General features: G+C 37.9%; 1 protein-coding gene across 4 annotated transcripts in view; it reads right to left on the reverse strand.

Moving 5' to 3' along the window:
• Window positions 1-1,023: 1,023 nt before the first annotated feature.
• slc4a4a (solute carrier family 4 member 4a) overlaps window positions 1,024-26,162 on the reverse strand; it is a 78,563-nt gene continuing 53,424 nt past the window's right edge. For 3 of the 4 annotated variants that reach the window (XM_049578480.1, XM_049578477.1, XM_049578479.1), the window contains 16 exons: window positions 25,623-25,733; window positions 24,688-24,862; window positions 24,419-24,552; window positions 22,857-23,131; window positions 21,108-21,178; window positions 19,075-19,260; window positions 18,834-18,947; window positions 16,600-16,761; window positions 14,204-14,382; window positions 12,503-12,575; window positions 10,512-10,580; window positions 10,182-10,355; window positions 8,827-8,988; window positions 6,989-7,082; window positions 5,875-5,954; window positions 1,024-2,873 (listed from right to left, as the gene is read on the reverse strand). In XM_049578480.1, coding sequence (XP_049434437.1) covers window positions 5,911-5,954; window positions 6,989-7,082; window positions 8,827-8,988; window positions 10,182-10,355; window positions 10,512-10,580; window positions 12,503-12,575; window positions 14,204-14,382; window positions 16,600-16,761; window positions 18,834-18,947; window positions 19,075-19,260; window positions 21,108-21,178; window positions 22,857-23,131; window positions 24,419-24,552; window positions 24,688-24,862; window positions 25,623-25,733 — 2,023 coding nt within the window. In that variant the 3' untranslated portion in view covers window positions 1,024-2,873; window positions 5,875-5,910. Of the gene's footprint in view, window positions 2,874-5,874; window positions 5,955-6,383; window positions 6,896-6,988; window positions 7,083-8,826; window positions 8,989-10,181; window positions 10,356-10,511; window positions 10,581-12,502; window positions 12,576-14,203; window positions 14,383-16,599; window positions 16,762-18,833; window positions 18,948-19,074; window positions 19,261-21,107; window positions 21,179-22,856; window positions 23,132-24,418; window positions 24,553-24,687; window positions 24,863-25,622; window positions 25,734-26,162 lie in introns of all 4 variants that reach the window. The other variant, XR_007449499.1, reaches the window with a different exon arrangement.

Here is a 26,162-nt window from a genome sequence, read left to right on the forward strand (position 1 = left end):
GGGGCCCAATTCGATACTTCCCGAAAGCATGGTAATTACATCCCAGCAGTAAGTCCAGCTGGTATTCCCTCATCCAAGAGTGCTAACCTTCAACTGTGAAATGTTGAAAAACTTGAACTTTTAAGTGGTAGTTCAATGTTTGTCCCAGCGATGACTCATTTGTTCTTCTCTTACTTCAGAAAATGTTTCATTCAGTTTTCCACTCACAATGAAAAGCAGCACACAATCAGTGTTCGATAATTCTGTTTATTTTCAATATACATTTCATTTGAAAAATATAAATTCTAAAATAAACCATTTCACCTGTTTCTAAAAAGTCACAAAAAGTTAATCAAAACAAATGTATCAGTATTTATTCCATATGCTAAAATTAACATCATTAACAACTTTTTCACTTGATGTTGTAGATTTTTGTCCGACATGCTGACACACAGTACGACACACTTTAAACTAACAACTCCCCACATATAATATGTCTCAGACATTAAGTCACACTTTTTCCCACTCGCTGCTGTTGACGACTAAAAACACTGATGTGGAGAATAAATTGCGTCGTTACTTCAGCTAATGAACTGAAATTAACTGACAAAAACAAATTCAACACAATGAACCATGAGGGTACAAAGTTGTTGCATTTTGGTTTGAGCCCACATGCCTTTGTGTACATGATTTACAGAGGACAAAGGCGGCTCATTTATCACACAGTTTAATTTTATCTTTATAGTGGTGATGAAGACAGAGAGGACTTCCACTGAAGACTTAAATATCCAAGTGAGAAAGTGCTTCAGTGTGCCCTCTACGGATAAAGTGTGGGTACTGTCATGATGAACAGTGCTTTAGTAATACTGGCCAGAAAAAGTCGTCAGATCTAAGAGGCTCGATTTTTCTTCTTTGTGACTGTGGACTCACTGGTCACTCTGTGGGAAATACAGTGAAATAGTTCATACAACATCCTCTGCCTCATTTTAGCAGATTGAAATTAAGCACTAAAAACAACTGTGGATGTTTTGTTTTAATGATGAGTTTGGATTTTTTTTTTTTTTTTTTTTTTTTGGATTTTACGCTAAAATATTAAGCTATCGTACGCTGTTATCATTTCTCCTCTCCATACTGGCTGTGAAACAGTATCTTTCCACTGTTACTTCACTGTAAAAAGATGGGGGACAAAATTTACAATCATTTCGCAAAAGTGTATTTTACAGTTAGCTGAAGTCTTTTGAGCCAAATCAAGAGGGTATCCTCCAAAATGGTCTGTTTAATCCGAAATTCTCACACTGTTTCTTTGTGACACAACAACTACTTCAATGTGCACTGCAATAGTGACAACTTGAAAAAGTAACTGTCCAATTGGAGCATGGGTTAATTATCATGAACAAGCTGCAAACTTCAGGCTTGTAAGTAGAACTGCTTTAAAACTTTTAAAATAATCAGCCAATAATTCAAGAATCAATTAATCGGATTGAGTAATTTTTAAAGAAAAAAAAAGATGACAGCGATCGATAACTCCTCAGTGTACATACAGTACTGCGTGAGTGTTATATAGACAAACTCTTTATATAAAAAATCCAAACCCATCATTTTACACATAACACAAAAAGAAATGTGTGATCCCATTTTCACATCAGATCATTCCAACAGCAGCTGACACGAAAAGAAATAAACCTGCTGCGTGGAGCTTATGTGGATTTGAGTCCCTCCTAATCCCTTTATCACATCGTTACCGTAATAATTTCAGTCTGGATCGATCTCTTATAAGCCACTTCGGTAAAGTAGTTTGTGCAGCACAAGCGATTTATATGATATGCATTTCTAGTTAGAGTTTAAGTTTGGCTGAGGAAAATCAGATGATTATGAATCGCTGAACTGTTTTCTACCCACAAAAAAATAAAGAAAAGGACATAAGAAAAAGTTACCAACATACACACAAAATAATCATTAAAAAAAGAAGAACCCGAAAAAAAAAAGAAATGATTGAATTTAAAAGAGTAACAAAAGCTCTGAAGTGAACACATAAAAGAAAGATTCAGAAAATTAGAAAGAGAAAGTGGAGCGATCAAAACTGCATCAAAAAGTGATAATAAAAATATTTACCTCATCTGCACATACAAATGTGCATTGTTAATTAACTGTTAATTAACTTAATCTATTTGCACACGTTTCCTTCACGAGCTATAATACAGTGAATCTCTTGAATCGTTTCAACTCTACAAGACAGAGAGAAAATATCAAAACCCCATGCTGCGTCAAAAATCAACATGTTGCATTTGTTCATAAGCATTTAATCTAAAACAAGAGGTAGAGCTATAAAAACATAATTTTCCTGCTACAGGAAAACGTTATTAGAGTAATTCTGATTTATATAAAAATTCAGACGGATGATATTTATATATATTTATAAAAAAAAAAGAGCAGGGAGGGCATTTCATGCGCGGTCAGAGAGAGCTGCAGCATTTACTGTTGATATGTGGGAAGAGTTGCATAGATGAGTAGTAAGGAGTTACATTTATCTGTTTACTGTGGAGCTGTGAGAAAAAATACCGACAAGACTGTGAGCAAAGAAATGGTTTTAAAATGGCTTCATCATTAGAAACAGAACATTTTTTTTGTGTGTTGTGTTAAGACCTTTCTTTTCTGTACGATAAACTCAGAACAAAGTTTTGAAATCATGAAGAGGATTCTGAGATTAAAAAGCATATTGTTTATAAAGGAAAGTAAAAGTTGTCTTGCGGGTGCTGCAGGAGTCGCCTGGCGGTGGTTTGGTGCTCTACAGAGACGTTTCAGAGCCTCTGCCCCTCCAGTAGAAAGAATTATCATCGTCTGGGTCCATGTCTATTCTAATCTGAGGCACAGGCTTCAGCGGACTCATCTCAGGGCTGAAACACAAAGAGATTTCATTGTTATGATGCATGCTACATATAGGGTAGTTAAATTAAAGCAACACTTTGACAGTTTGGGGAAATACATCGGCTTACTCACTTCCCACTTCACATTTCCCTCCAGAAAAGGTTTGATACTCTCGGGTCTTTATTGTAAAATTTGTGGCTAGAGCCAGCAGCTGGCTAGCTTGTCCTTTCAAAGCATAATTCTGTTTTACAACTTGGATACATCAATACTGAAAATTTGCCAAAACTACAAAATGGCCCAAACTGTAAAACTCAGACCAAAATAATCCTTTAAATAAAGTTTAATCAATGTTTTATTATTAATGTCATCATAAAGACTTCCTACTGTTAGTTTAAAAAAAAAAAAAAAAAAAAAAATTCAGAATTTTTTCAAAGCTCTGCAGGATGAACATCTTTTTGATATCTTTGAATTTTAAGCAACACAAAGTGTCCAATTGGAAATCTAAATCAGACTTTTAGACTCCTCCTTACATTAGTAGAGGATAAATAGTCTTAGAGCCTCTTTACACCTGGTATTAACATGCGTCTTGGGTAATCGGATCATAGGTGGACAGCTCTATGTCTGTCTGTTAACACCTCCACATGCGTCTCCAGTGTCCACTTGTGATCGGATCCACCTTCTCTGCTCTGTATGCAAATAAACACGTCCACTTGTGATCCAGTCACCTGGGACACATGTTAATACCTGCCCTGTTTGGTTTGGTTCAATCTAACTCAAGTTCATTTGCCCCCTATGTGCGGTTCGTTTGGGCAGGTGTGAACATGGCAATCACACTCGGGTGTACACAAAAAGAGAAGGTCTCGGTTCGGTAACAAACTCTGGTGCGGTTTGTTTGTGGCGAGAACGTGTTTCGACCTCGTTCTGAACCAAACTGCAACTTTGTCTTGCAAGTGTACTCCTCTTCAACGTTACTGTAGGACACAATTCTGACCAATCAGGAGATGTTTTCTCGCAGAACGCATTTGGTCTTGAATGCCTGTAAAGGCTGCCATGAGAACACGAACCAACCCTAGGCAATTATGCAACTTTGGAGCAAAATTAGTCCCTGATTCAGATGAAAGAAAGACAACTCTAGGTCTGAAAGCATCCTGAAATGTCTCTGTACTTTCAGGCAAGCAAAATCCCTATTAATGTCCAATCTTCAGAAAAGTGGTTAAGTGGTAGATCCACAAACATTTCGTTGACAGTGCTGCTGATATTTAGTGTCACTTAGTCTCACTGATTGAGCTGAACCTTAGAGGTGCAGCGGTTGGATCATAAAGTAGCCTTTTGTGGGCTGTTAGTAATAATTTGATGTGTTTATGAAGGCATTATAGAGATAAATCATTACTGTCTGCATTGCAGCAGTTTTGGTCTCGTTCCTGAGGTCATCTGAGCTCAAAGCAATTTGACTTCAGTCGTACTGGGGACAGGATTAGTTTTGGGGGCGGGGGAGGCAGCAGCGTAATGTCATCACTACCAGATTCATGCCCCATCTAACATCACTGACTCTGATGGACACGTGCCCAGATCACTGAAATGTCTGAGGTCTTTAAAGTAACATGAGATGAAACTGAGAATCAGCTTTATTGGACAAGTTCATGTACAGATTCTTGTACTTACACAAAAAAGACATAACAGGTAAGAAGAAGGGCAGTAAAGGTAGGAAACAGGATTATTATGAAATAGTTGTGTATATAAATATATAGACAAAAAGCACTAAAGTCCAACAGCATGGATAAAATGTCCCTATTCTCTCGTTTATCTGCAGTTCCTGCCAGGGGATGAAATTAAGGCTGTTTTTTTATTCAGCATGGAGCCAGTTAACTTATATTAGGCAAATGTGTGACTCAAAAAAAAAACTGTGTACAAGAAAATTCAAATCTGTCAGCAGAATATGTTTTGAGTCACCAGCCATGTGAACAAAAGCCAATCCGTCAGTCTATTAAAAAACAAACAAATCTCGTAAGTTGTTTGTTGGCATCACAGATGTGCTGCGATCACAGCTGCGTTTTCACACATTGTCCCAAAAAAATAATCCTCTTTCGTCAGCACTGTAGAGCAGATGGGTTAATGCAGGACCATACCAGTGGATCCTGGTCATCATGGGAGGCTGGGGGCATGATGGAGAAATGTAATCTCTTCTTGAGCATCATAATCATCCCTGTAAATATCTGCACGAAAAAGGCTTGTTCCGCCTCTTTAAGACTGATTGTCTCCTCTAAAGCTCACATCAGTGAGGCACAATGTGTGTTCAACACGCAACAATCACTCGTCTTGATACAGTGACGGTGTCGAGGTCAGTGATGAAGCAAAGACTCAGATCGTTTTGGACCATTTTTATTTCCTCACTGTCCCCTTAGACTCACAAGTCAGTCTTTAGACGCTTTGCTTAACTAAAGACTGATGTCTTTCTCCCTGATTTTGTGTTTAGACTCCTGTCCCCTAAATGTCTTCTTGTGTTTGTCTGGATAAAATCTAAACCTGCAAAAAGTCTAAAATCCTCATCAGGTAGACAAAAACACGACTCCAAATGAATGATAGTGTTTCTCCACAACAACAGGACGTGTAAATGACAACTGTTTTCACCATATCAACTTAAAAGGTGATGACAGATCAATGTTGTATTCACAAGTTGTTTATGCTGCCTCTAAGTGGCCAAAAAAAAAAGAGTTATTGCATGTTAAACCTCCAGAGGGACGTCTGAGCTGAAGCATGGTGCCTCTGCTCCCAACTGGAAACATGCATCTCAGCCATAGGTAAAGTAATTAGTCCAGCTGACCTTTAAAGTTCAGACCAGCATCATATGTTAGCTAGTTAGCTCGCCCTCTGATGTTTTGCGACCTTTGATGCCACAGTCATCAAAGAATTAATTTAAAAGACACTCAGTACCAGTTATATTTAGTTTTGTTCCTCTTTAACATTTAATTTGGCCCGTTAGCCAATAACACACACACACACACACACACACACTCAACACACACATCTTACCTGGACAAGCAGTTGGCCTTGTAGTAGCGAAGCTGCTCAGCACGATGTGTGTCGTTCAAGGAATGATGGGGACTTGTCTCCTGTGGAGGAAAAAACAGTCATTAGCATGTGGATTTAGCCGAGCTTATATGTTTGGTCTGGCAGGTTGAATCAGGTAGTGACATCAGCTGCTACGAGGGTCTGAAAGGATCGACAACCTGCAGACTCATGTACAGAATCTACTAGATTGTCTACTTAAGTTATTAAGTTTAATTTTTGACTGTTGACTGTTTGAGTGTTGATGGAGAACTTGTGAGTGTTATAGAAACTGTGTTGTCTGAATTTATATCTTACTTGAAAATATATCGATATATCGTACATAGTCAATATATCGCCCAGCCCTGACAGCTTCCCATGCTAGGGATAAACAAAAACTGTATGCAGATGTATTTAAAGAAAAAAAAAACTGTTTGGGTGAAGTCTTTCTATAAGTCAAGCTTTTATGATAAAATATTTTTATTATTACTTACTGGTAGTAGATCATTCTCTGCAGTTGCTTTGTGAGAATGAAATTGTTTTCACTTTAGTATGCAGTAATAAAGTAGATGAGAAGCCAGTGAGTTGATGTGGTACAAATGTTAACTGTTACTTGACCAACATATTTACATGTTAAAAGCAAAAGTTAGATGTAAGTGTGCCAATTGTCAGGCTGTTTTAGAAAGCTGCATCCGTTTTAAATCAGTGGTGTCTACAACAAAATCCATGAAATGAGCAATGAATATTTTAAAGCAGGTAGAGTGAAATAGTAAACTGAAGAACAAAAGGATTAGGTCAAGCAAGCAAAATTGTAAAGGGGGGAAAGAAATAATATCATAGCATCACAATCTACGAAAAAAAAAGTGAGTTAATTTCATGCATGTTTTGGAGCAGAGTGGAGGATTAAGAAAGAGAAAGGTGAGGAAAAACGTTAATGTCATGCAGTGAGTTGGAGACAACAGGCAACAACGTCAACTCTTAGTAATAGAGGAAGTCTTCAGAGACACTGAATGAGGAAGCAGAGCAGAAAAAAGTCAGTCAGGATCCAGAGGAAGAAGTATTTTTCCTCCAGTGCTGCAGGTAGTTTGAGTCTACTCACTGTCAGAGGCCTTATCACCTAAGAAAGGCTCCTGCTCCATCATGTCCATGGGGATTTTAATGCTGGGAACTTTCTCATTGTAAGGATAGTCAGACTGTTGGAGAGAGGAAACACACATCCTAAGACAGGACCTCTGGGGCTGTTGGTGAGTTAGCATCAGCACACACATTCAGATTACTAAACCTGGGATGACCTGCATTCCCTAATGCTGCTGGTTACAGAACAGCTGCTGGTGATGCACCTTGAATCTCTGGGACCAGTTTAGACTTTCCTGGTTCCCAAAGGTAAAAGAGACGAGGCAGCACAGCACTGAGAGGTTTCTGGTGCAGTGAGAAAATCAGTTATTGGATAAAGCTTTCTGCCTGTCTGTAAGAATCAAAGGGTAAGAGCTTATTTCAGGAGCATCTGTACTTAAATTTAATAACAGTTTAACCTATTGTTGTCCAGCTTCAGTAGTGATCAGCTTGGGAAATGACTTATTTCGACGAGACTCTAGAAAAATAGAAAAATGCCAATACAGTAGAATAGAAAAAAAGTTATGTATGCCCCTAAAAGTCATAGTATATTATGCCACAAAAAATAATGAAATTCATAATATAGTATGCCATAAAAACAAAGTCATAGTATAGCATGCCTTAAAAATAATTTTAAAATACTCATAGTATAGTATGCCTTCAAAAACTTCAGAATATAGTATGTCTTAAAAGTTAAGTCATAGTAATGGCATAAAAAAATGACTAAAAAAAAAAAAAAGTCTAAATATTGTATGCCATAAAAAGTAGTTATAAAAAAAGTAGTAGTATAGTATGGAATAAAAAATATTTTTAAAAGTCAAAGTATATTATGCCTCAAGAATAAAGTCATGGTATAATATGCCTTAAAAAGCAAAAAAAAAAAAATAAAAAAAAAAAAATAAAAAAAAATAAAAAAAAGTATAGTATGCCTTAAAAAAGTATTAAAAAAGTCATAGTATAAAATTAAAGTCATGGTAAAGTCTGCCATAAAAAATACTTTTAAAAAAAGTCAAAGAAACGTATGCCATAAAAATATTTAAAAAATAATTTTATAGTACGCCATAAAAACAATTTAAAAAGTAACTGTATAGTACGTCATAAAATAATTTTAAAATAATCATTGTATAGTATGTCAAAAGGTCAAAGTACAGTGCACCACAAAAAGTAATTATAAAAAAGTAGCAGTATAGTTAGCCTTGAAAAATCATTTTAAAAAGTCATAGTATATTATGCCTTAAAAAATAATTTTAAAATAGTCATAGTATATTATGCCTTAAGAAAGTCATCAATCGTCTTAAATGTTAGAAATGCAACAAAATAAACACTCATGCAACATCATTTGGTGCTCCCTGTCAATAAAAACAAACAAACAAACAAAAAAATACATCTAATGAAAATCTGTCAAATTTGACTTTCAGTTGTCAAAGCACAAAGCAAAATCTGTAGCATGTTTAATATAATAATCACTGAAAATGAAACATTTTGTCTGTAAGGTTTCTAGATTTTTTTCCTCAAGCCTGTCGCACACCTCAAACCTTCTCATCTTTAATGACTGGGGAAACTGTTTTACATCAACTGAAAATGAGGGAAAGAAATCTACAACTTCGGGAACGCAAACATGCACCTGTAGAGTTGGATATTCGGTTTGCTGGCGGATAAATATTCAAATAGCACATGCTGCTGCAAAGGAAGAGAAAACTGGGAGCAGGGCTGCAGGTTGTTGGTGAGGTCCACAGGCTTGGGAATGAACTGTCATGTAAATCAGATTATAAGAAGCTCCAGAACAATACTGTTGAATTGAAACTGTAAACTCTGAACTCTTACGTCTTCAGCGTCGCTGTCTATGCTTCCTCGTTTCTTCTTTTTCTTCTTCTCATCCTCCTTCTTTTTCTTGTCCTTCTCTGGGATGACGTCGTCCAGGAAGCTGAGGTCATGCTGGGAGAACATGTAGTCCATCGCTTTTCTGACGGCCACCAGAGCGAGGATCTAAAACAGAGGACCAAGACAATTAGGGTGGACTGGGGGATAATTTTTTATTTGCTGAATTAATAATCAGTCAGATCTACTGAAACCCTTTAAATTAGAAGAGTTTAAATACAATTCTTAATATTGTAAATGTTTACCTTACTGTCAATATGCAAGACATTTTTTTGAAATATTAGTTTCAGTAAAAAAGTAAGGTTAATAACGAGTTCGATACACAACTTTAAAAATACATTATTTCAATCTCCAATGGCACAAAAGCCAAGAATTATAAAATGATTATTGATCGTTTCAAACCTAACATATATAGAATATAAATGATAAATTAAGCAGTGCACTTCCTGTGTAAAAACAATGACTACAACACAAAGTACACAAGTTCCATAAACTGCATAATAAAGTCTTGAGTGCTGGATTTGTGACCCTGAACCATAATTACAAAAACACCACAGCAGTCACCGCTGGTTTATCGCTCTTATAAAGAATCATCTGACATATAAATTAAGCTTATCATTTGTACACAGAGTGGTTCGATGTGGCCATAATTCAGTCTGATAACATCGAGACGACTGGATTCACTGAGCTGTTTTTATCTCCGATCTCTTTATTTAAACACTGCTTCCTTAAAATGACAAGTTGATTCCTCTTGTAGTTCACTGACAGAAAACTAATTCTAAATTCTAAATAGACTGACTGATGGTTACAGTTACAAACTCTGATGACGTTAATGAGGGAAAAGGAGTTGGAGGTGTGTAGCTTGTAGCCTGCAGCTCTTTATCTAACAGCTCACTGTGGCTGCTCCTCCTTAGTCCGTTGCTCCCTAAAATAAATCAAACTGAGCTGCTGCCCAAAAATGACCATTTTGTAGACAGATTCTTGATGATGATACCTGTAGAGCTAATCTCACTGACAAATACACTGCACTTCCTGTGACTACTTCATAACGTCAGGTCATGTTTCACCAGTTTAATGCTTTTAACATACTGGTTTAAATGGTAACACCTGTGTTGTCATGAGTTTATTAGCAGTGGGAGAATTTCCTCACTGTGGCATCAATATTTCACACACTAAATTAGGCTCGTGGACACTAAAGACTGGTGACCTTTTAGCAGCATAAAAACTGTGATCTTAAAAGATACAGGTCAGTGAAAAAATAGAATATTCATTTGCTGAATCTCAACATAAACATTTCTTACCATGACAGGGAATATAATGGCGGCCACGGTGGACTTGAGGATCCAGAGCAGAGCCAAGCAAAGGACTTGAATGAAGGTGAAGAGGTGGACCTTCCTGAGGGGGACATGTCGCAGGTAAACCAGGTCCGGCTGATGCTTCGCTGGCATCAGAAGCAGCTTGATACGATCCATAAACTGCAGACGAACAGAAGACAGTTTAAATATTGTTAACATGACATGTCTATTAGGGGATAATAATAGTAAGTGTGTGTTATTTCAGGTTATTGCTGTACACTCCATCCTACTCATTTTATGTTATGTTGACAAACGAGAATTTTTTTTTTTTTTTACCTGCACTCCATTGAGAGAGGCAACCCCCATGTATAGGAAGACTCCATACAGCACAGGCATGGGAATAAACTAGTTAAAAAAAAACAACGAAGAAAGCAGATTATTGAATGTTGAGTAAATGTGGACACAAAAAAATACAAATCAGATATTCCATTTTTGTCAGTTATGGCACTGGAAGTTCATCAATGCTCAAATCTCTTGCTCCTCTGATCTCTTCACACATGAACTACAGCATAGTTTAGAGGTTTGTAACTGACTGATACAGACATATCTCTTTATTTGTTTCAGTTACTCAAAGAGAACCCAAAAAATAAACCCAGTAGTGACAGTAAGAAGAAGCAAATCACCTTTTTCAATTTTATTTTAAGTCCTCTTCGTAATAAAATACCAGTACTCAGCAGTACAACCACTATTACCAGATCAAGTATTTTTTTGTCACCTGGTGTCAAGCTATTTTGGTCATTTCATTTTGATGTAGCCTTCAAGTTAAGTAGTGTTTTTGTGGTGATGTAGTGTGTTGATTACATGGAGACACTACAGGTGAACAGCCTAAAACTCTTAACTCGTGATGTAATGTTACAAAGTCATATTTCATTACAGTGCTTACGTATTTTTTGAGGCTATCTGTACTTTTCTGTCAGGTTTCACTTTTACTCCAATACATTTCCCCTAAGAATCTTAGTTACTTCAAATTAGGGAAGGAAGGGAGGAAGGGAGTAGGGAGGGAGGAGGGAATGGACAGAAGAATGGAGGAAAGAAGAGGAAGGAAAACCTGGATTTTGTTCTTTAAATCCTTTAAGTAGTGAAAAACACCTTGTTTTTCTTCAAGTGTGACGTAGGCTCCATTTTTAAGGTGGTATACATCTTATGAAGAAATAAACTTCATAACTCTCAAAATCCTCACACCCTGCTGTTTTATTAACAGCATTTACTTGTCGTATATAGTCAATTACATTTAATGTTATAAAATGACTTCTGATACTTAACTACAATAAAAATATTTTAGTTAAGTATCAGTATTAGTTAAGTAAAATAAATATCAGGGGCTGTATTCACAAAGCTTCCCCGTACTAAGAGTTGCTCCTGGTGATGAAATTCTAAGAAAATTCTTAGAACTGTGATGTTCTCTTAGAATTTCCTTTAAAATTAAGGCTAGGTCCCATCTTAGCACTTAAAAGAGCTCCTAAGGTGCAAACTGTTAGGAGTAGAGTTTCTTCATCAGACGAAAATGGTGGAAACACAAAGAGGTTGGAAAAATATTCTCCTAACACTGGATTCAGTGAGTAAATGAAATGCTACAAATGAGACTGTGCAGGGATAATTGTGGTCGATCTAATTAGGGGTATGCACGCATTTCCCATCTAACACAATATCATAATAACGCCAGAAATACAACGATCACAACACTAAGATACTTGAAAAACTGGAAAAACACAACAGTAAGCAGTGATCACACTAACAATGACAACACTTTCACAGTCAGCATTTCATTTCCACTGGGTGTCCACACCTTACAGGATCACAAAAGGGTGTGTCTGTGACAACCAATCACATCTGTTAAAAGAATGCATCACACCTAGCAACAGGGTCAACCACACCTCCCCACTAGGGTACAAGTTTCTGTCCCTTCCTTGCTCAGAGCTGCTCTGAGAACTTTCCTAAATCACTCCTACGCTAGGTCTCCTTACTAAAAGTTTTTAGGCTGAGTAAGGAACTCTCTGAGAGTGTTCCCAGGATGTTTGTGAATACGGCCCCAGATACTCTAAGACTTTTCCTCAATCCATATTACAATGGGTAACTTAAACTTCTAAGTAATTTTATGGAAAGATATCTGTATTTTTACTCAAGTGTGGCTTTCAGTTACCTTATCCACCACTGCTTTAACTAACAGATATCACTAATTTTAAGTTTTTTAATTTAAATATTAAAACTTAAGAAACTAGACTGACTTACAATGGCTAAAAAACAGAGAACATTCTAGGATGAATTACCTTTAAAATAGGAGACATAAATACAGACAGTCCTGTCAGGATGAACACACACACACCCGTCACCCTCTGCTCTCTGCAAAACAAAAACAAAAAATACAGTTATCACATGAACAAAACTCTATTGTCTGTATTTCTTCGGCTCTTTTTTCTTTACAATAACAAAGTCCCAGAAAAGCCTCAAAGATGATGTTATTACTTGAGTATATTAATTATTTTATGTTATTTGTATTATGTACCAAATTTCACTCAGTTTGGCCAAAACAAAGAACCCAATATTTGAAGGAAGTTCAAAAGTTGGTGTGGATGTTAACAGGAGTTTGTTAGTTCAGCTTACAGCTGACACATCAGGAGGCTTTGGAGGACATCACCAAACACAAAAACAAGCTGCAATAAAAACAGCAAGAAAATGACAAAGTGTCTGAACCACATCTAATAATGAACACAAAACCTGGCACATGTACAAAGACATAAAAATGATTTAATGATGCTAATTATTGAGTTCATGCAGTCACTAATGGACAGCAGGGGGAATGTTTCTTTAAAACCTACAGGGGATGACAAGAAGAGATGATTTGTTACTCCTGACTACTTCTTTAAAATACAGTTAATATAACAGATTAATGCAGTATTTTTTTTTTAATTTAATGGAGATGTGTTTACTGGTGCTTTCAGTGAAGTCTTAAAAAAGGCGGTTGCTATACGATATACTACAAAATGTCACCATGCCAAACACGGCTTTACAGCCTCTTTGTGGTGGCGACGTTAAGTCATGCGACCGCAGTATTGTTCGCTTTCCGCCGAACGTTAGCTTCTAATTTCCAGCGATTGCATTTACACTTTAAATTAGAAGTGTGGTGTCAATTAGTGAAGATTATATTACTAAATAAAATGCGCAAGTGTCGTGAAGCAATAGAATACAATAATCCAATGGAAAAATCCCATTGGCTTTTTGTTGACGGAACCAGAGTGATGCTGACGTCAAAAGAACGTCATCCCTGATGCACTCTTGAGTCTTCAAGGTTGTCAATTGTCGTTTTTATATGATATTCAGCTTATTATTATAGTGTCAAACTTCAGTGACAGGTGCATATACCTAGGGCTGGGCGATAAAATGCATCGCAATAAAATGTATGCCGATGATCATGATAAACTACAGTCATTTTTACTAGATATGGATAGCCCTAGATAGATCCAAACAGCTTGTCATGCAGCAGAAGTTAACAGACAGCTATCAGTCAGTCTGCAGTGTTGGGGATGTGCGTCATTGTACACGCCCATTTTTCACCCCAAAGTTTGTGCTGAGGTGAAGAGGAACTGAAAGTTAGCGTGGACATAACGAAAAGAGGGGAAAATTCGTGGAAGTGAGGAGAAAAGAGGCGCCGAAGCTGAGGAAGAGCTTGGGTTATCCTCAAAAAACAGATGAATTTTTGGATAAAAAAAAGGTTACACAACATCAATAATTTGGAAGTGGTTTGGCTACTTGAAAGGTGACTGAACCTTCAAAACCTTTTTCATCACCTGAAAAGTTGGCGTCCCAGCAACAACACTTGAGAGCATGAATTTTGTTATTCTCTGAAAATCATACCTGCCATCATTATGATTGTCTGACATTGCATTTCATGTGGATCCTGGTGAAAAATTCACAACACTATCTTGTAATAAAGTACTAAGTTTATGGTTTGCACTCTTTAACAGTCTTACCTCACACCCAGGAACTTCGGCTGCTCTCCAGGGGCCGATGTTTCTGTCTCCATCTTCAGACTGTCGATGTGAGCGATGGAGATGACGGTGGCGGCCACGTACCACGGCAGACCCATGAAGGAGCAAATAATCATCAGGACGGCCACCCAGAATAGATCCAGATGGTAACCTGCCCCTTTCTGGTTCAGACAACAAACACAAGGTCAAAAGTCATGCACAGTATGGACATGCTCGGGAAATAACAGAGCACGGCTGCACACAGGCAAACTTAAAACACAGCAAGCAGCCCTTATGTGGTTTGATCATATGATAGCTGATTAATACAGAAGCAGACGAGCATGTTGTCTTGTCAGCTTGTCACTTTTTGGATCACAAAACCGTAACCTTAAAAGTTGTTTTGTAACGTAATATTTGCCTTACCCCAAGATTAAACCTGCAGCCAACTGACACCTATTTTTTACTTCTAAGGATACAATTAGATTTTTGCTCCTTGTACTGCTGACATGGCTGCAACTGTGTCTTACGTTAGACTTTAATAGTGCTAAAATATATTGATATTTAAATCTCCTCAGATGTGGAGTGGATCCATATTCCAATATCAATGTAGTATCTTGGATCAACACATGCCCAAACGAGCTTACAAGGCAGACTATCAATTTCCATGTAAGTAAGTGTAAGACCAAATATACAACTTATAGGAAAACATGAACAATATAATCTGTATGTCTTCATACTTGTAAATAAAACTAGCCTATACTTTACCACTTAGTTCAATCTCTCATTGTCATCAAACCAAAATAATTCAGGATTTTATTCTGCATTCTTAAAGGTGCACCAGGGTTATCATACAAAGTATGAGCGAGCATTCAGAGCCAGAGCACGGGTGGAGAGAGTCACAGAGCTCGCCAAAGAATGCACTGCTACATCCTGCAAAAATCACATCCATCTGGGTGAAACACCAAGTTTTTAATTTTTTTGAAGGGATAAGTGACACCTTTGAATTCAAAGAAATTACTGCCGCTTTGACTTTCTGAACATTTCAAGCAGTTGCTTTTTGAACTAAACTGTGTTCAGTCACTGCCATGAAACATCTCTCACTCCCGTGAGAAGAATGACATCAATATTTAACTACAGTGTGAAGGTAGCCGGTGTCCTGCACAAACTGCAGCATGTTGTGGGAAACACATGAAAATCCTCACTTCGTATAAATCAAAGTTAGACACTGAAAACTTTTTTTTGGTTGTTGAATTATTTATCATGACAGTGAAAAGCTGCATAACATTCACACATTGCATTCTACAAAGTAAAGAAAGCATATTCAAGGATTTTACAGCATTTTTTTATGCAAGTTACACTGCAAAATCATATGCTGCACTAAATTTTGATCCAGTTACTGTTGTAACACAGATCCACCCATCTGTAGAACAAGAACTGAACAGAAAGACTCCCACCCCTCTGCTGCCTCACTCACATACAGTACAGTACATCAACTATATAAGTATTGACACAGCAATGACATTTTGAAGACTTTCCTCACAAATTAGACTTAGAATTAGACTTGCACCGATTAATCGGCAGTGCTCAGAATCGGGCTGGTTTTCACGTGATTGGCCATGACCTGCGACGTCAGTCTAAAATATGCCGATTTAAAACGGCGGTCAAATTTTCGCCGCACATTGGGTAACATCAGCAGTGCACACACACGCACATGTGCAACTCAGGGCTTAGGCGATGTAAAGAAGTGAAACATGGGCGGCTTCTCACCTTAATCATTCACGCACACACATCAAAAGAGAGAAGGAGAAAGTTGTTAATTGTCCGTGTTAAACTGAACTGCAGAGCTCTCACTGCTGCAATGTGCCGTTTGAAACTGATGAGGCGTGTGTCCGCGTGCCGAAGATGCACGTGTCCGTGCACTTACTGGCAGGCGCATCCTGAAGACCTGTGTGAATTTTCCACAGGAGATATTTTTACTTTTGTCTATTCAAGAAATTATCCACAAATGCTATACACCAAGAATTATTATTTTATTTATCTATGTTTTTATTCATGTATGCCTTTTTTACTTATTTATTTAAATACTATACCTGAAGTTATATTTGAGCAAAAAGGAAAATGTTTCTTAACCTGTGTCATTGTTTTTGTTTGTTTGTTTGTTTGTTTAAGATGATTATTGAAAAGCTGGTTGTATCTTGGTTAAAATGTTCTAATAAAGGAAAGATAGAAAATATTGCAGTATCTTGTGTGCTGTAAAGTGGTTTGAAAAAAAAAAAATGAAATCGGAATCGGCCATCCAAACACTCTGCAAATCGGAAATCGGTATCGGCCCAAAAAATTGTAATCGGTGCAAGTCTACTTAGAACACACATTTTATCAAGAACTTGTTTCCTCTTTACCTTCAGTTTGTGCTCCTTCCTGTTGACAATCACAGCAGTAATCTGCTGGTCCATGAAGACCAGTATGGTGACCAGCAGAGCAGGGAGAGCCGAAGCCAGGTAAACCCACCAGGGGTTTCCTCCGAACGGGGGCACGAACCAGCCTCGGTTAGGACTTGTTGGCTGCGAGAGAGGAAGACAGAAGCTCTGGCACATTAGTCAACAAGACAAATAAGTGGCATTGGTGCTCACCACACTAGAGAGAATTTGTGTCTTTTACTGTTTCTTTCAGCTCATAAACTATAAATTAATTTACATTTCTGCTGTTTATTTTCAAATCCATCAGATTGATTCACATTCCATTTATTTGGTGGATGTTTTAGTCCAAAGTGACTTAAAATCTCTCTGCACAGAGCACTTTGGGGGCTCAGTGTGTTGCTCAAGTAATTTCAATATGTAGACAAAACAACTTTTCCACCACCTAAGATACTGTTGTCATTCCCTGCCTTTGAAAACAGCCACTGTCCCTCTCATACCTGCTGGATAAGAGATATCCTACATTTTACATAATCTTATGTCATAATACATAAGATTATGTAATGAGCTTTTTCAAAGAGTGGTGGTTGTGTATTTATTGTGATGTGGTACTGCACATCTAACATATTGTTTGATTAATTGTTTGTTTGGTTGTTGTGTTTTTCTCTCTCCGAATTTCTGTGTACGTGTTTGGTTTTTGTTTGTCGATTATTTCAGGGTATGTTTTTACTGTTCCTGTTTTTGTCTCTATCATTATAAATTCTCACTTTACAACAACTTAAACTGTGACAAACAATTGTAATCATGTTTACATATGTATGCTTTGTCACTGAATGAATGTTACCTGTGGAAAACTCAATAAACAAAAAGGCTGTGGTTCATTTTACTGTGATGTGTGTGAAGGCACATCGAGAAGCCCATCCTCAGGCGGGTCAGATGTTTATTACCCTGCCCCCAAACTTGCTCTGGTCAGGAGAGATGCACACTTCCTGGCACCAAAAGGAGATCATTTGAGATGGTTCAAATGAATTTGTAAGTCATTAACTTATAAAGGGGTCCCCATTATGCTGTTGTCACATAGCACTGTGAATGCAAGATTTCTTTTGTATTAAAACCTTTTGACAAGCAAACTGGTATCTTATTATGTTTCATGAAGCAGAGCAGCGTAGATGCAGTCTGTATTTATGGGAACGCCCACAACACTTAACATCCTTTTACACTGAGGAGGAAAACAAGGCACTCACTACCATGCTGAAGAGTTGATGTGTGGCTGCACGTCAAACAAACCTAAAAATCCAAAGTTAGAGGGTATTTTTCAATCTGGACTGTATTTCTCTATGTTTTTGTGTGTAAGTGACTAATGGAAGGAACTTGGTCAAGTACTGAGCAAGAGGGCTGTAGCTAGCAGTGAGGAAACAGGCTGCGATGTAAACATTCAGGGCATGTTCACACTATCAGTTTACATCCACTAAAAGTGCTTGTTCTGGCCAATGACAGGCCCAGATTGTTCATTAAGTGTCTGAGAATGTTCTGTAATGCATCCTACAGAGATAGACCTTTATGTTAAAGTAAGATTCTCTTTGTTTAACCAGAAACAGACCCTGAATCACCAAACCAACCAGATTCCATTAAAAAACGCAGTCATTTTATCACACTTCAATCAAAGTCAGTAGAAACAAAACTCACAGTAACTATCTTGGTTCATCTTTCCACTGTTTTCACAATCACCAGCTCTATTTTGTTTGAAACAAACTCTTATTTCACCCAGATTTTGGGGCTGTTCTGGTTACAGAAAAAGTATCTAAGGTTTTATCCAAACTTTTAGACTGTTTAGCCAACTAATAAAAAAGTTGTAAGCCTTCAGGGACCTGTAGTTCTTTGAGGTTGCAATTCCCTGCATGCTAACGTTAAAGCACATCGTCAAAACGTAGTCTAGTGGCACTGAGTAACGTTAGCTCTGCTATGCAGTCAAGAAACATGCATGGAATTTACTGAAACATGATGCTAGTCTATGACATCAAAGTGTTAATGGCTGTAGGGCACTCATATTATGGTAAGTTTAAAAAAACATCCCTATAACAAATGTAAGTGTCTCTCGTGAGAAAAAAAACACCTTCCCAGCATTTCCCCCTTGCTGACTCCGCCCTCATCACAACCCATAACTATGACTACACCTTGACTGTATCTATGAGCAGTTAGGAGGCAGGAGAGGGACTCACCTTGAATTCAGATGGCACAATGAGTTTGGGAGTTTCGACTCCTACGAGCATGTCAACTCCACAGAAGATGAGGATGGCCAGGATGATGGCAAAGTCACTGATGAGTTTCCTCACCTGGGTGAAAGTTAACACAAACACTTGACAAAGTTGTTCTCCGGAAGCTGCTGTTCAAACATTTGGACACCTGATTCATTTCCCTGACGGATGAGCTGTCGGGTGGAGTTCTCTTAGTGTGACTCACGGTGGTAGGGAAGAACTGGCTGGTCTTAAACTTCTTCAGGCACATGGAGCAGGTGTACGTGCCAAAGAACAGGATGAAGGACATGAGGGTGATGTCGGGGACAAAGTCGCAGGACTTCCCCACCAGCTCTCCTTTGTACTTTAAGCACTCCGTCCTTGTGAGGGACGACCATGTGGCGTTCGCTGGCTGCACAGGGGAAACAAACACCATCATGATAAGTCACAGAGGATCATCAGTGAACTCAAAGTTTCATTAATGCCTCTATGTCCCTATTTGATTTAGAATAATAATTTTTGGGCAAATACGTACCCCATAAATTTTCATAAACTTTATTTAATGCTATAACAGTTTGTAAGACTGGTAACTTTGTCAAACTTTAACGAGGCCTTTGTTTCTTTCTTTCAGTCTATGACTTACATTTTCATCTTTATATGAGATGTTTGTGTATATTTAAATATAATGTATGTTCTTGTCATCACATTTGATTAATGATGTCTAATTATTTTGAATTATTTTATAGATATATATAATACCTTTTTCGCTTATCCCAACTTTTCCCCCATATTGTTATTCATGTTTTTCTGTATTGTTATTGAACTGTTGTCTGCTGATTGCTTCGTTTTTCTGCATTCTTCATTTTGAGTGCTTCTTATGTTACCTTATTTTTTAATTTATCTATGTTTCCCTTATTTGGTTATTCTTTGTTTTTCTCCTTACTTTACATTGAGGAGAGTAGGGCTGCTACAGTATGAGATTTACACAATACAATAACCGTCTCAGAAAATATCACGGTGTCACAGTACAATGATACACAGTTTTAATAATTATCATTAACAATGAGCCTCAAAGGAACGAGAATAAAAGCTTTTTTTTTTTGGTTTGTTTGAACAAATACTTAATTACCGTAATTCAAACTTGAGGCCATATTTCATGGAAGTATATGAAAAAGTCTCCATTTGAAAGTGACTAAGATTCTTATATAATACCTGATAATTTTCATACCATGGTATGCGACCTGTGGCTTCCTGACCTCTCCACACACATTATATTTTATTATCTGGATTTTACAGAAAAATTAAAAAGGTTACCATGAAACAGTTATAAATACTACTGAGCGTCCCACCAAAGCTGTGACGGTGACACTGAGGCTGAGCAAAGCTGACTGATAACTGTCTCAGACTTGCAGTGTTTTGGAGTAAACAGAGATAAAGACGAGCCAACTGCGGGTCACAAAAACCTCAAATTGGAAACAATGTGCTTATCGGACTGTACTATTTTCATTGTGACATTGCTGAACTGTCTTCTTTAATTTTGTCTTTATCTCGCCAGCTGTGGCTGGTATGTGATTTGTGACCCAATTCCCAGATGTATTTCAAGACTGTCAAAGAATTCCAGCAGCATCCAGACTCTCAGTTTGAAACAATGCTTACAGTAATTTGAAAATTTTTTATAAACTACAGTACTGTTTATTACAGCTATGGTTAAGACAGCACACATTAGCATAGATGATAAACAGTGGTACAATGTGACTAACTACTGTAAACAGGTGAAGTGTTTTCATTGTATGCTACTCTATACTGCTACTACACTACATTTATCTGACAATATTAGTTACTGGTTATGTTACCAATTCAGATTATTAAAGCAAAATATGAAATTATGATGCTTTATTATGGATTAATCTATCCAGCAGTATAATGACTAGTTGAAATGAGCTCCACTTTTACCAGCAGCTACATTAAAGTGATGAACACATTAATGCAACAGTAATTATAATCCAGTAATATAATATATATTCATCTGAAATGGGCCACTCTTCTGATGAATGTTTACTTGTAATAGAGTATTTTTACATTAAGTAGTATTGCTACATTTACTTAACCACAATTTCTGAGTACTTAATCCACCACTGGTGATGAGATATCACATTAACAACCAATACGAATGCTTTTCTATTCAGTATGAATGTTGAAAAAAAAATGTCAAAGATGATAAATCTTTTTTTTCCAGCTATAAAAACAGGAAACACTTACCAGATCAGTGTTGTTCCAGATCCATTCTGAGGTACCTTCTAAAGGATCCTCAATGATGTCTGTACTGTTCTCTGCAAAAACATCACAAAACAAAATGCAAGTTTTTAACACTTCACATGCTGCAGTGGCCGACACTGTTGAATGGATGTCCATTTTATGACATCTGAATCTCAGCTCTGTTTTGACACACTCTGCTAAACTTTCATAAATCTTAGTTGTGTTGTACTGTTTCTGTTCAGCTGTATTCAGGCTTGGTCTTACTTTGAGTTAAATGCTAATGTGTTCAATGTAGCATGCATGTTTACTTAGCATATATCCAGCATGTTACTGTCCCAACAGTAGGTATCATGCTATCACACTTACATTAAGCATATAAGCTAATCTCAGTGCCACCAATGTAGTTCATTTCAAGACAATCCAGATGTAAAGAGATATCAGTCTGGGAGCGTCTCTGTGGCTCAGTGGTTAACCCGCTGACTGTGAACCACCAAGTACACATTCAAGTCCAGCTCAGGACCTTTGCTGCATTTCCCTCATTTCCAGTTAACGAGGGAAAATGCCCAAAAGACAAAATTAAGAGTAAAGATATTTCACTCTGGGCCAAAGCATTGATTTAAAAGACCAAACGACCGACTGACCAACATTTCCATCCATGAATCAAAACCACCACCCAAGAGTTTACCTGATTTGTCTGAATTACACCCGCCTGCTCACCCATCAAAAGCAAACAGCTGTTTCCCACCCCCTGGTATGTGCTGTGCTCTGCGTAGAGTGGCATATTTCTGTGTGTGTGTCTGTGTGTACCTGTACATCTATTCTATATCATGAACCAATTTGAGTTTTAGACCATGAGAGTGAGGACATTTTTGGAAAGTGAAGACATTTTGTTCCCCCCTTCAGAACAACCTTTTAAGGCCTGTTTGAGGGTTCAGACTTGGTTTTTACATCCCAGTTAGTATAAAGTTTAGGTTTGGCTAAAGGCCAGGGAATGCATAATGTCAATGAGTGTCCTAATAAGTATAGTAGCAGGGGATGAGCAGTAATTCAGGGTTGCCCCCTACTTCATCTCCCATCCTCCATCAGAAAATAAAATAAAAAGAGGCACCCTGTGTCTTTTTAAAGCCTGACCAGCCTCACTTGTCCGCATTTTGTTATGGACACACATAGAAAAAAATTAGCAGTCATGCCACACAAGACAAAGACGGGCTTACACTTTATTAAGGCCCAAAGTTATGCATATTTAAGGCCGGGGCTGCTTGAATGACAGTCTGTGAGTCAAAGCCACCCCTTGCTTGTCCACAGCTCCAGCGTCTTATACAAATGTAGTTGCTTCTGGCTCCAAAAAAACAAGATGGTGACGGCTGAAATGCCGACCGCGAGGCTTCGAACAACATTCCACATACCACTGAGTTATGTCATGATAGCTACTACGTCCATTATTTATACTGTCTTTGACTAAAACTCAGCAGCCCATAATGCTGAAATTACTCTTTACAACCAAACGTTCCATGAGAGATGGCAAATCTTTAGTGCCAACATGATCACGTAAACAATGACACCATTACAAACTTATTTATAAACCCTCCCCTTAACCCTTCTAATCAAATTAAACTAACTGATGTCCTCTTGGTTTACAAAATGCTGACGAAACCTAATCAACCTAATCAATATTGAAGTGTCATATTGGCATCCATGGGAAAAACCACACACTGCTTCAGCTAAACACCTGAAGGTTAGACAACATCTCACCTAGAACAGCAGGGGCCATACAGAGGCAGTCATATTGTGTCACGTAGTCGATCCTGTAGTCTGAGTTGATGGGAAAGTGGTGAGCTAATTTGAGCATCTTCTTGAAGGCATCGTAGATGAAGATGAAGCTGATGAGACAGGAGAAGCCCTCCTCAGTGAACCGAGTGAAGTACTGAACCAAGAAGCTGGCGTCAGTGGCCACGAGCACCAGGCAGAAGAACGCAGACCACAGGCCGATCCACAGGCGGAACTCCAGGTAGTCAAATTCATTATCTCTGTATGAAGACAAACCAAAGCAAGTATTCAGAACTAGTCAGAAAAATATATTTGATGTTTTATACGCTAAAGAGTGTTAGGGGCACAGTTTGGAATAATGAATACAGTTGTTATATTTTAAGCAGAACCAGTGATGTCATGAGAATAAAGCTGTTTTGAGGAAAAAAAGTCAATATTGTTTAAGCTGGAGCGTGGGACTTTTACATATAAATGAACGTCTGTTACATTCAAGCTCTTGCCAAATGAGTTCACATAATGCTGATTAAGCCTACTGCTGCCAGGGAAAGCTCTGTATTTCTCAGTATACCGGAGTTGTGGTGTCTGGTGTCTGTGGCAACTTTCCAGGGCTGGCATACTGGAGTGATGTGATTTACATCAACCAGCAAGAGCGATGGAGCAGCAGGTGGGAGTATGACAGCAGCTATGGCAAAAAATCTGAAGTGGATGCTCCAGTAAAAAAAACAAAACAAAAAAAAAAAAAACTGGGCGCTAAGAGGAAGGTATAACGTCAAAATAAGAAAGTGATAGACGGCGGGGGCAAAACATGGATCACGATTGGTGTAGCTTTTCCTCACTGGAAGGCACTGAGAGACAAGAAGAAACTAAGAGCAGACACAGATGCCGTGTTACTGCTCTTGGATAGGTTGGTATTTGTAAATACTAATACAGCGGCCGTTTGGTGCTTGTAGTTCTCTCGAGAACTGTGCATCCAAACAACTTCTCCCTTTTGCCTTTGCTTTCCCTCTGCCATTATTTGTACCGGAAGAATTGAGGAGAGCGCTTCTGGGGGCGGGGAAGATGCTGCGAGCTAACCTGCAAGCATACGTCACATGCACACGTCGACAGTATTTGTGTAATTACTGTCACTGCCACAAGGGGGGAGACAAAACTTTCACATCTACATCTTTACAAAAAGGGATAATATTCCACGGAAAGAGTCGTACTATCAAATCCATCATTTGTCACGAGGCAGCTGAGTCATCTCACCTTCTTACTGCATCTGAGTATTTAAATCTTGAAATTACATGGCTTGTTTTCTCAAAATATTTCAATTTTAAAGATATAAAAAGACTTACAATATGTCAACTTCATTCTCATATTTTTTTTTTCCCCACGATAGTGGCCCTGATACTCTGCATGATTTTCATGAAAGATAAATTTCATAACAAAAAAAGTTTGGAGCGTTTTGAGCATCACCAACCAAAGTTTAATATGATGATAAGGTATGTTTCAAGCCCTGAATCATCTAGTAATTAGTAACTGGGCTTCTGAAAATGGAGATGTACCTGCTGAAATTGAAGAGCAGACGTTCAAAAACCAGAACAGGACCGGTGCTGCTGAGGATGGTCAGAGGCTGGCCGGCTAGCAGACAGAAAACCCCACCGGCGATCGCTGTGCCCAGAAAGCTCTCCAACACACCCTGCACACATGGAGGGGAACAGTTCAGAACATAAATGGTAAACAATCTACAATAGTATTAATGTAGAATATATTGTATTAAAAATATATTCCAACAATCTACAAACTGGTAAACAGGTTTAAATCTCAGGCTGACCTGCATGTTTTCTGTAGCATCGCCCAGCAGACCGCCAAAGGTGATGGCGTTTGTCACAGTTCCCAGGTAAATAAACAAAATGGCCGACAAAGCCTGAATGTGTATTGCATCGTAGAAGTCACTGAGGAAGAAAGGCGCTTTTCTTTTGATGTCAAGTAGGAGACCACCACAAAACCTGCAAACAAAGAAACAAACAGGGTTTTCAGGGTTGGTGGAATGTAACTTCTGCTAGTGCACTTACTCAAGTACTGCACTTAAGTACAAATGTGAGGTACTTGTACTTCACTTGAGTATTACCACTTCATAATACTATATACTTCTACTCAATGACAACTCAGAGGTTAATATTGTACTTTTGACTCCACTACATTTGTCCTCATTTGTCCAGTAAAAACCAATGTTTTCAAATGAGGTCATTTAGAATTTAAATGTTTAGGTTCAGAAAATTCTCCGACAACTTGAGCTGAATAAACTCTTTAAAAACCCTCTAAGATCAGCTGGAAAATGCATCGTCACAAAACTGAGAACAGGGCTCTCTTTTTGTCACCATGAAAAGTTAACTCTCTAAAGATGTGTGATTCTCACAGGACAGCTGTGCCACAAATATATGATGATATTACAGAACATTGCTGTCGATTGAACTACCCAACAGTGTATAAAAGAGTTAAGATTAGCAGAACATAAACATCTACAGCAGTAAAACACAATAATGCACCAGTAAAATTAAGCTCCAACATCTTAATATATACTTAAAGTATTAGTATGCAGACCAAGAAAACTACAATATATGACTCCTTTTGGTTTACAAACATGACATATTTAACACTGAATCATTTGCACGGTGGCAAATGTTCCAAAATATGAGGAACAAGACAACATCCATTCTCTTATAAAAACTATTATTCGAATATGTGTTTTAAATTATAGTTTCATACCTTCCAGTCTTCTGCAGCTCCTCCCCTACAGCGTGTCCCCCTCCTCCATGACCTCCATCATGAGGCATATCTCCGTTCATCTGGGAGTCCCCTCCTGCATACATGTTTTTCCTAAAAGACACAAAATACACACTGTGTTATTCAGTCTGGCAGACACTTTACCTCTGATTATCAGTATAACACATGAAAACAGGTATCTGATGCAGGTCGTATATTCAAACACCTCAAATATCTACTGATGCTGACACAGCCTGCAGTTTTTGGCCCTTAAGATGCCATGAAAATAAAGCTTTAAGTGTCAGCATGTTATCACGACCTCTATTTTTGTCAGTCAGGCAATGGTGATATCTGTGTCACATCATTAATTATCCTGATTCATCAGCGCTCACGCAGTCAATAACTACAACATCAGTGCTTTACCTAGTCACACCTCTTCCCATCATACAGTGAGCCGGCAAACTCAAGATATATTGTCCAGATATTCTATGAGCGACAACATTTAGGTAGCCTATCGAGCCTAAAAACGGCTTGCTGTTGTTC

Source organism: Epinephelus fuscoguttatus, linkage group LG6, assembly GCF_011397635.1.
Source record: "Epinephelus fuscoguttatus linkage group LG6, E.fuscoguttatus.final_Chr_v1".
Lineage (NCBI taxonomy): Eukaryota > Metazoa > Chordata > Actinopteri > Perciformes > Serranidae > Epinephelus > Epinephelus fuscoguttatus.